The sequence below is a fragment of the Ceratotherium simum genome, chromosome 2, assembly GCF_057802395.1.
Source record: "Ceratotherium simum simum isolate JZ-2026a chromosome 2, ASM5780239v1, whole genome shotgun sequence".
Taxonomy (NCBI): Eukaryota; Metazoa; Chordata; class Mammalia; order Perissodactyla; family Rhinocerotidae; genus Ceratotherium; species Ceratotherium simum.
The window spans coordinates 18,923,547-18,934,631 of NC_141901.1; the positions used below are offsets into that span (position 1 = coordinate 18,923,547).

At 42.4% G+C, this 11,085-nt stretch overlaps 1 protein-coding gene across 2 annotated transcripts in view; it reads left to right on the forward strand.

Annotated features, from left to right (window-relative positions):
- RGL1 (ral guanine nucleotide dissociation stimulator like 1) overlaps positions 1-10,073 on the forward strand; it is a 122,778-nt gene extending 112,705 nt beyond the window's left edge. For both annotated transcript variants that reach the window (XM_087438820.1, XM_004424935.3), the window contains 3 exons: positions 737-991; positions 5,121-5,235; positions 7,706-10,073. In XM_087438820.1, coding sequence (XP_087294946.1) covers positions 737-991; positions 5,121-5,235; positions 7,706-7,893 — 558 coding nt within the window. In that variant the 3' untranslated portion in view covers positions 7,894-10,073. The remainder of the gene's footprint in view (positions 1-736; positions 992-5,120; positions 5,236-7,705) is intronic.
- The last annotated feature ends 1,012 nt before the right edge of the window (positions 10,074-11,085 follow it).

Genomic DNA, 11,085 nt, shown 5'->3' on the forward strand with positions numbered 1-11,085 from the left:
TGTTCGTGCACCACATTATCACCAACTGCAGACTGGGGCTTGGCTATGCCTTGGCTCTGTGAACCTGGCCATGGCAGTCAGGAAAGTTTGGGAGCGTGTCCTGGCACTGCTGTCAGCAGTTTTCTCCCTGGCCTCAGGTTCCTCAGCAGTAGAAAGGGAATGGAGCCAGGTGATCTCCAGGGGCCTTTCCAGGACTAATGTTCCACACAGAGCTGTATAGTCCGTGGTCCTTATCTTAGAAACTTCTAAAAAATATAGACATTTCTCTCCTGCTACAAAATCTGATTGTGAAGTGGAGTCAGAATTGAAATGATCTCTGTGGGCATGTCAAGCATCATTCCTGCTCAAGGCAGTGAGACTAGATAAACTGTTGGTAAGGCTTTCCTCCTGCCCTGTAAAGCTCCTGATTTCCATTGGGAGCCCACATTGCCTCTAGTTTCTGGTATCTGCTGCCATCTGCTGGTAGACTTCCTTAAGAGCAGCTAAAAACTAGGGAAAGGAGAGAACCACCTTGCCTTACATGGATGTAGAGTGATTGCGTCAAGTACTGAGTCACCGATAGGCGTCTGCCGTGGGGGTGCTTACACCAGAGACAAGATGCGTGTGTGCTCTGGGCGACTGTGGAGGAAATAACTTATCAGTCTCAACATTTACCTCTGCTTTGAAAATTGTGAAGCACACTGTTGGCCAAGGTTCTAATAGTTCGGTTTTCTTCTGGGTGTGTTTACTCTTCCAGCTCTCTGAGTCTTCCTCGTCATGTTCCTCCATCCATTCCATGGACACAACTTCCTCAGGGATGTCGTCCTTAATCCACCCCCTCTCCTCCCCTCCGTCCTGCAACAACAACCCGAAAATTCACAAGCGCTCCGTCTCCGTGACATCCATTACCTCGACAGTGCTGCCTCCTGTTTACAACCAGCAGAATGAAGACACCTGCATTATCCGCATCAGTATAGAGGACAACAATGGCAACATGTACAAGAGCATCATGGTGAGGCGCTCAGACCCACACCCTAAATACGCACATTATTGCATGTGCATATGCGTTCCCCCAAAATGAATATGTATCAAAGGAATACATACCCAAGTCTTCCTGGGTATAGACCAAAAATGTGTTTATATAAAAATCTACAGACCAACAGTGCATATAGGATATAATTTTTACATCTTAAAAATTGCTAAAACGTATTCATCCAAGTCAGTGTCACCCTTTTCAAGACAATCCATTTGGATGACTGTGTAAATATATTCCAAGGAAGTTACCACTGCTGCACACCTTCTTGGAAGTCTGCCTGTGGAATTACATGTCTGGATTTATAATTGAATTGCCATGCATTCTTAGCATTGCCTTCCAGGGTGGCAGATTTTTCTTTTTTAGTCATTTGGAATCAAACTTAGTAAAGTGGATGATCAAGCTGGAAATACAGTTTGAGTCCATGGGGAACTATGTTTATAAATAAATGAGACTGACCTTTTTGAGTTTCTTGAAAAAGCTGTGTTTCTGAGGACAATCCCAAAAATGTTTTAAATAATGGCAGTCTTTTTGGAATGCATACAGACCCTCTCCTGGTAATAAGCTTAGGTGTGTAAGGTCTGGTGTGTATTACTGAATAGACTCCTTAGTTTACAGGACATATCATATATTGAAAAGCAGGTTCTCCTTTCCAATAAAATCCCACAGTAAATCTTCACAGTAAATCCCTCCTCATCTTCATCACTCGCCTTCTTTGAGGGCACACTGAGTGCTTACACTGACTGTGACCTAAGTGATATGGAGGCACTATCTTTTAACATTCCAAAGAAAAGCTTTACTAAAGCATTCATTGAATCAACAAGATATTTAGTTATGTACTAGTCATTGGACCAGGCTTTGGGGATAGGGAGGTGACGGAGACATTTCTGTCTTTGAGGAACTTATAATCAAAAGGGAGGTCATAAAACATTATTCAAAATGTACTAAATACGCTCATAGAGGTCAGATCAGATTGTAAAAGGCCTGCGGCCCACATGAAGGAGTTTGTGTTAATCTTACAGGCAATAGGGTCTTATTGAAGGCTTTTAAGTAGCGATCAGATTTTTTCAATAGAAAAGTAACTGGTATTGTAGAGATTTGATGCGGGAATGCAAGGTCTAGGCTGAAGGTGGGCAAGCATGGCAAGAAGCTGCTATCATAGGAGATGATAAGGGCCTGAACAATGGTCACGTGGCTGAAGATAATATGGATTTTTGAAACATTTTTATAAGGTAGAATTGTAGAATCTATTCAGTTATCAACTTTTGGTTACTGGCGTAGGGGACGAGGAAGAGGAAGTTCTAAAGGCTGTCCAGGCAGCTTGGTGGTTGGTGGTCCTGTTAAGTGAGATGTGAACTACTGGAGGAGGAGGTTTGAGGGGCATTTGAGTCGGAGGCACCAGTAGGACATCCAGATGGCATTTTCTAGTAGATGATCAGAAACATGGGTTGGTGCAAGGCTGGTGCTGGGGTTGAATACTGGGAATCGTCCAGTCCCTCTGGGTGGATAGGGTCATGCAGGAAGTGAGTGTAGGCTGAGAGAGAACTCAAGCGGTAGTGAGGGAGGGGCTGATAAGGGAGCCATGGAGAGGTAAGAGAACCACCCGGAAGCCAAGGTCATCAGTGTTGGTATTGTATTTTCAGTGTGCTTTATTCACATGGCTTCTCTTACATATGCCAACCAGAGAAGTAAGTTCGACCTATATAACCCTACGGTGTCTCTGAACTAAAAGGAACTAAGAACTGAGACATGCAGCCATGTGGATGCATCTCTAAAATGTCGTGTTGAGCCAAAGAAACCAGACACGAAAGATTACATACTGCAGGAGTCTATTCTTTCTAAAACAGGCCAAACTAACCTGTGACGTTAGAAAACTAACCTCAGGGAAGGGGCACAGGGAATTTTTTGTATTCCCTATTTAAGGTGCATGAAGGCGATACGCAAGCATCAGTTAATACTGTGCCATTCGCTATAGTAGCCACTAGTCACATGTGGCAATTGAGCATTTGAAATGGGAATAGACCAAATTGAGATGTACTGTGAGTGTAAAATATACACCAGATTTTGAAGACTTAGTACAAAAAAAGAAAGAATGTAAAATATCTCATTAACAATTTTTGTATCAATTATATGCTAAAATAATATTTTAGATGTATTAGATTAAATAAAATATATTGTTAAGGTTAATTTCCCTTTTTAAAAACTTGTTTAATGTGCCCCCTAGATATTTAAAATTACAAATGAGGCTCACATTATATGTATCTACTTGACAATGCTGGTTCAGTATATCAGCATAAGGCTGCATGACTGAGCTGTTAATACTAATTGTGATCATCAGTTCCCCTCAGTAGCTTTTATGGTACAAAGTAATAAACACTCAAGGAAGGCCCTTGGCCAGCCCGTCCTCACTTGGACACACCTGGGGAAGTTTAAAGTAAAGAAAATAAAGGTAGCCTGGCTTTCTCCTTAAGTAGGTTTAAAGCTGACAACTTATCATTAACCCCCTTAGCCCAACATCCATCCCCCAACTGGTGTCTTTTCTCCATTAGCTTTGTGCTCCTAATCCAGTTTGATCCAGCTATGGGAGTATTTCCTTCAGACTATCAAAGAACATATTTTCTTCCTTTAGAATTTTGTGTGCATCTATTTCTCCCTTGTAAATGGATATGCCAGATGTTTTGGTAATCAACAAATGAGCAGGGTCTTTTGTTGAATACAAGGACCCCATTGTAATGCTTGTTGTTTATTAAGTCACAAATACAGGCTGCTGCCCCAGACTAGAGGGAAACATCTAGGCCCCGCCATCCTCAGGCTCACAATGACAGAGTTTCTTGGAAGAAATTAGATGACTTCTTTTTTTGGCTGTCTCTCCTCTTACCTACTGGTGGGAACAGCTTTTATTTTTAAGTAAGAATAATCTGTGTTTTCTTCTGCTTTCTTTCACATTTAAAGAAATCACCCAAGGGATGGTGCATAAGTCAGCCCTTTTTTCCTGTTGCCCTGAGCACCCTGCAGATAGTTGGCCCGTGGCAGAGATAAAGGGGAGAAAGTCAGAATTGGGGATAAGAGGATCCTTTCCTGGTACTTGTTAAAGAAATGTTAGATTTATTATTTTTGGACACTTAGAAGCTGATTTTTATTGAAGCATAATTTACATACAATTACATACACAGATTTTAAGTGTTCAGTTCATGGGTTTTAATAACTATATATCTGTCTAACTACCATCTCAAGTCTAGATGAAGAACATTTTCATCCCCCCCAAAAATTCCCTTGTGCCCCTTCCAGTCAATGCCCCCTTAACCTTAGTTACGGTTAGGTTAGTTAAAGTTAGTTTTCTAACACCACAGATTAGTTTGGCCTGTTTTTGAAAGAATAATCTTTTGTGTCTGGTTTCTTTTGCTCAACATGATGTTTTTGTGATTCAGACATTGTTGCATGTATCCGTTCTTAGTTCCTTTTAGCTGCCGAGTGGTGTTCTATTATGAATATACTACAAATTTCCCCAGTTGTCCTGTTGACAGAGATTCAGGTTGATTCCAGTTTTTGGCTACTAGGAATAAATCTGCTATGAACATTTGTGTACAAGTCCTTTTGTGGGCAAAGTTTTCATTTCTCTTGGTAAACACCTAGGAGTGGGATTGCTGGATCCTAGAGTTAGGTGTGCTCTTGGAAATGGTCAATGTGCAGAACTGAGGCCATTTCTGACCCACAGGTTGTCACCAGTGCCATAGCAACAGCTCAACAGGTAAGGATAATTTTGGCCCAGGACTGAAAATGCTGCACATTTTCACCATACCCTCATATATTTTCCTTCATTGGAACCTCAACTGGTGGGGGATATATACAAGGCATGCGTTCTCTCTGTTTGAATAGGAGAAGACACTGTGACTCAGAGGAGATGACTGAGAGAGTAGATGACCAACATCTTTTGACTACTAAGGGTAGAGCAAGGACTAGAACCCAGGAGTTCTGCTTGTGGTCCTGTTCTCATTCCAGTGGGCCATTTCTCCCAGAAAGACACATGACAGCAAGAATAAAGGGTCAAGAGAACTCTTTTGGAAACATGAAGCTGAATGTGTTACAGACCCATTCATTGTCTTTCCAGTTGACGAGCCAGGATAAAACTCCTGCCGTGATCCAAAGGGCAATGCTGAAACACAACCTGGACTCGGACCCAGCTGAGGAGTACGAGCTGGTACAGGTCATCTCGGAAGACAAAGGTGGGCATGTGTTCCTCCTCGGGGCAGGTTGCCCAGTTTTTGAAGACAGAAAAGGGATAGTGTCTTCTTTTAAATGGAACCAAGTTTGTAATTTTGCAAGGGTGGAGTTGCGTGGGGAACCATGCGGTCACCTCACTTGTAGAATTAAGCGTCTCAGGCTGCCCCCTCAACAATCCTTGTTTTTCCTACAATGTGCTGAGCGTTCCTCCTGCCCATTCTTTGTAAGCTTCTCATCAAGCATTATTCTAGGAAGAGGTCTCTCCGTCTGTGAGGAGTTGGGGGTAGATGGGGGGTCTGTTGGGTCTTTGCAGATGGCCACGCACCTCCTTTACTCGACAATGTGTGTCTAAGTTGTGTATGAACCTGAAATGTAGCAGCTCCTGCAATAATCTCTCATTGTTTCCATTAATCATTTATGAGAGTTTATAAGTTTATTTTTCAGTTTATCTGTACTCATGATTGATCTTCAAGTAGCAAAGCTTCCAGTGACAGAATTTGAAGGTTTTTTACCTCATACTTATTGAGACAAAGAACTGGTGATCTATGAAATGCTTCAATATGCCTAGGAGCCCATTATTTAAAGAAATCTCTTTTATGAAAACTCTGGGCAAATAATCACCCTGAGTGTATCTATTTGTTATTTGAATTGGGGTTGTATTTGTTGAGAGGAGGGACAAGCTGGTAGGTAAATCCTCTATTCCCTGTCACATCATAGAAAGTGACTCAGTCAGAATAAGTCTCTTTTCAAAGTGCAGAAGGAGCAGTAAATATTGTTGACTGGGGCCAACCCTGTCTGCTGACAGACCCAGCACCCAAGGCAAGTGTCTTTATGTAGGGCTGTCCACCAACAAGCAGTCCCCTATAAAGAGAGAGAAATATTGTACAACTTGGGGGATGGGCAGGGAGCAGCTAGTCATATTCCATTTGACCAACAAATCACCGAGGGCTGTATCTTGGGCCCAGAGGAGGGTGGCTGAAATGAGAGTAGTACCTTTTCCTGGAGATGAAAAGCTATAGCCTCTGAGAAAATTCTTTCTCAACTACCTCTTGGAAGTTTTCTCATTCTTTCAGCTGAGCCCTAGGTTGTAGCCCTAGGCAAACCTTTCTCAGTTATAAGATATCTTTTAATGTGGTTATGGTTAAAATCCTAAGCCTAAAAAGTGGCCTCTTGAGTTTTACCATGTTGCCCACAAAACAACGCTAAGGTGAGGCTGGTGGGTCTGGAGATCCAGGAGTCCCAAGGTATAGCCTGGGCCCAGCTTTGTTCACCAGCTGTGTGGTCTCAGGTGGGCTGCTGGTCCTCCCCCGACCTTGGTCCTTAATTAGTTAAACAGAGACAAGACCCTACTGGTTCTTCATACATCACAGGTCGATTGTGACAATAACAGGAAATAATGTACCTGAAAGTGCTTTGGAGATATGCTAAGAGATATATAGCTGTGAGGTATATGTGGAATATATGGAAAGGAGATTGGGGACACTTTAAGGGAGTTATTCTTTATGGAACTTTTGTGCAAAATGTACCAGAGTCACTTAGAACCTGATTGCGTCAGTCTTGCTGCAGAATCTCAGTGTTGAAGTTAACATGAAGTTGACTTAATCCAGTTCTGGAATCAGATGCGTTTACTCGTTGCCTCCCCCATTCTGTTGTCACAAAGCTAGACTTGCACATTTTACATTTTTTATTCCCTTTTTGTTTCTTTAGATACCCATTACACCTGAGTGCTAAATAGTATATACTTTCTTTTACAAATAAAAATGAGTTAAAGTAATTTTGCTTGATGATTTCATATTATACTTGGAATAATCCTTGTTGAGAAACTGCAGCTAGCTGGTTGGGAATCATTGAAGTAGACAGTAGTTTAAATGTTAGCAGATATACACTATCTTATATGGCTGTTTAATATTAAAATGCAAACTCTTGATGAAGCAAGGTCTCAAATGGAATAAAATACTGGTTTGATTTGGGATTACGTCAAAAAATATTTTGATATTCCAAGTAAAGAGTTCTGGAAAATGCTGTCGATTTTCTCCTCTTTTCCCATGTCATTCTCTTAGCCTCTGAGAAAAACTGCATGCTGGAGTAGAAAATGAACTACAGGAGGCAGGAAACTTGGGTTCTCGTCCCAGTTCTGCTGTTTACTAGCTGTGATCTTGGGAATGTCGTTGAACTTCTCTTGGCCTCCTCTTCCCACTGCACTTCCTTGTAGCTAAAACATTCCGCATTTGGACATTTAATTCATGAGTTGAATTTCTAAGATTATATTTGCACTTCATTTTTAAAATTGAAGTTGAGAAGTTGTTGGAAGCAATTTTTGGGGGGTGGCGGTCATTGTCTGGTTCAGTTCACATTCCAGGGACAAAGGGCCATAGTCCCAGTCTTACGCCTGGGCAAAATTTCCACCTGCCACTGTCAGTGCCGGGCTGACCTACACAAGCTGACTGCCTTCTCTTTGCTTATCTTTTTCAGAACTCGTGATCCCAGACTCGGCAAATGTCTTTTACGCCATGAACAGCCAAGTGAACTTTGACTTCATTTTGCGCAAAAAGAGCTCCACGGAAGAGCAAGTGAAGCTGCGGAGCCGGACCAGCCTGACGTTGCCCAGGACAGCTAAACGGGGCTGCTGGAGCCACAGGCACAGCAAAATCACCCTCTGAAGGGAGGGGCCGGTGGCCCCTGCTTGCCAAAGGCAGAGCGGGGCTGGACAGGCCGTGGTGATTGCAACTACCATCCAGTGTTAGAGAATCATTGGCGAAGTCAGCCGGTATTGACTGGGTATCTCTGGTGTGCCAGGCACCGTGATAGGCGTTGTGGGGAAATCAGAGATGAATTTGACATGAAAAGGATGCACGATCCAGTGATTCTCTTTGACCTGTTTGAGACTGAAATGCAAAATTATCCCCATTTATAAATATGTATATGTACACATATTTGGTATGTATGTGTATGTATAGAAATATATGAGGGACTTATGGGATATTCTGGACTATGGAAAAACAATTTGCACAACGGCCTAGGAAGCTGAGGTCACTTTTTACAGGGAAATAGAAGGAACTGAGAACCTAGTCTCACACCTTCCGGGTAAATGGAATCAGTCCTACGAATCCAGAGTGTCCTCCGTGCCAGTATTACAAGAAGTCGAAGCTATTTTCCTAGAGGGAGAGGACTCCTTTCTCAATCAAGTGCCACCAGAAAAGAACAACCGCAGAGGCGGAAACTGCCACGGCTGAATGAAAGGCCGCCTTGGGAAGAGTTTTGATGAGCCGGTGGCTTTCCACCTCTGCCTGCATCCCCACTCTCTACTGCCCCAGGGAGGGCAGGGTGGGGCTTCCGAGGCCCATCTGCCCACTGGTCCGGCCGTCAACACAAGCCCGTTTGGATTTCTGGCACCCGCATTGTGTTTCTGTTCTTCCCCCTAAAGAACATATCACAACGATTATTGCACAATTAGCTCTGTTCTTTGGTAACTTATCAGCCAGAAAAGAAGGCGCAAAGGAATGGTGACTCATTGGGACTCTTATCTGTCTTGGAATGCCACTACTTCATTGCCTTTTTCGATTGCCTTTTGCATGTAAAACTCGATGTCTGGAGTGTTTTGCCATCTGGATTGTAGTACCTCTATATTATGTGCAATTTGTTCCTCAGGTGTAGAAATTCCTACTGCGATTGACTATATTTGATTATTTTGAGTCTGTGAAAGATTTCTGAACAGGGATTACTCTGTTAATAGCCCCTCGGAAGATGTTCCCTGCTGATAGCAGCGTCCTATTTTACTTATTAACTTTTATAGCATTACTGTGCCTGTTCATGGGGAAAGAAATGGGGCTGCATAGATGATCTAGATCATTTCTAAAGAGGTACATTCTTCCAGATGGAATCAATAACTTTTTTTTTTTTCAGGTCCCCACACTTGCTCTCACAGTGTCACTGTTAAGTGACATTTTTGTTTCTAGTAAGACCATCATCCTCTCCCTTCCAAATCTGAGCTGTGCTGGGGTTTGAACTAAAAAGCCATATGTGGGATGTAGACATGTGTAAGAAGCACTTTCAGAATGTTGTCCTTTTTAAGGAAAAAATCTCAAAATACCAGTTTTTATTCCAAAAATAAAGAGAACGAACCCAGATATGAAGTGCAGATTGTAACATGGAGCTTTTTATTTTTCCTAATCCTGTGAGACAGCTCCCGAAGGTTATGTGAGATTTATGTTATGTAAATAGCCGTATGAAATCTGAAAGAAACACCAGGGATAGTTTAGAGATTTGTGGCAATGGACCAAAGAATGAGCCAGGAAGCCCTCACATGTCCTCTAGGTCTTTCTAGGAGATCAGACTGTGCATTGTAAAGATCGGGTTTCAACAAGTCGAAGAGCACTTTCTTTTCTTTGCGAGGCTCGTCTGATCTGTGCTTAGAGGAGAGATGGGCCGGGTGCCTGACATCATGAGATTGAAGTAAATGTAGCCTCAGCCTGAATTTTTTGGTTTGAAGGTCAAAAAGAAAAGAGAACTGTCAGCCTGGTTTAGTGTCGCTACCAAGACATACATGTTGTGCCCATGTGCCTGCCCTGTGTATTTATATGTACATGTAGAGTCTAGATTTATATACTGCAATGTAAAAAATATATATATATATATTTTCCTTTTTTAAAGACAATGGAAATTCCAAGTAGATAAAACATAGCCTCATTTATTTAATGCCACTTTAAATGTCTTAAATTTGTTTCCTGGTAGACAGCCGGGTAATGCTTTTAGCTGCTCGCATGCTTGTCTTTCTGCATCTCCATCATCTGTTTACCTTTTGGTTAAACTAATAAACTGGTTTGGGACTTGGTTGGCATGTGCTGCCAGACCCAAAGGGATTGTATCTGGAGTATTAATCAGGTGGGTTCTGGGTGCCAGCTATGTCAGTAAGCTTTTTGGAAGCCCACTCTGGCTCGGTGGGAGGGAGCAGAGGGACAGCCAGTGGCAGAGTTAGGAGGGGATGCTCTCCACTGGCAAGTGTCATGAACATTTAGGGGAAAGTGACAGCCTTGGGAAACTGCAGTCAGATGTGCTGCCTTGCTAGATTGCTATTCCTAGGAGTCAGGTGGTGGGAACACTTCTTATAAAATTGAACTTAGAGTTAGGATCCAAAGTAGTTCTTGGCCTTCTTTCTGACAGCCTTTCCCCAGTCTGCAGTTGCTACCATCTGCATAAATCTGGAAACCATCCATGGGGCTCTGGAAGCCAGGAGGGCCTCTATGGAGGAAAGAAAGGTCTTCCCAAAAGGCAATCAGACTGAGGCCAGCTTCACTCAGTAGATGCACATTATTGTCATTTCATCGTATTTTCAAAAGATCCCAGAATTGTTTTCCAAGGGATTCCTAAATGGATCTAAATTATCAAATTTTCTGGACCAATGTGGGATTTTGGAGAAAGCCAAGTAGGTGATTTAATAATATGAAGTGGGGGCAGGATAAAAAGGGATTTCTATCTCTGGCACTAGGTGACTTTTCTCAAGACCATTCTAGAAAACTGGTTGCCTTGTTTTGCCTCTATCGAGAAACTGGGCTTGGTGACTTTTTGCCTGAAGGAATAATGTCTTAAAATTTCCTTCTTTGGAGCCTTTTCAAATTTGCCATGCAGCACAGGACCATTAGGAGGCATACAGTATTGCTCTGTGCCTGGATTTCAGTGGTATCAAGGTTCCCTGATGCCAATCTTGTTTTTCTACAGATGCTGCTGCAAAGGCACTGGTTACAACCTGTATCCACAATTCCTCTATGAGAAGTTATTTCCATTGTGTTTTGTGTTGCTATTTCCCCTGGAATGTCTGAAAAGGGAATACTTCTGGAAGGGACGTATTAGGCTAG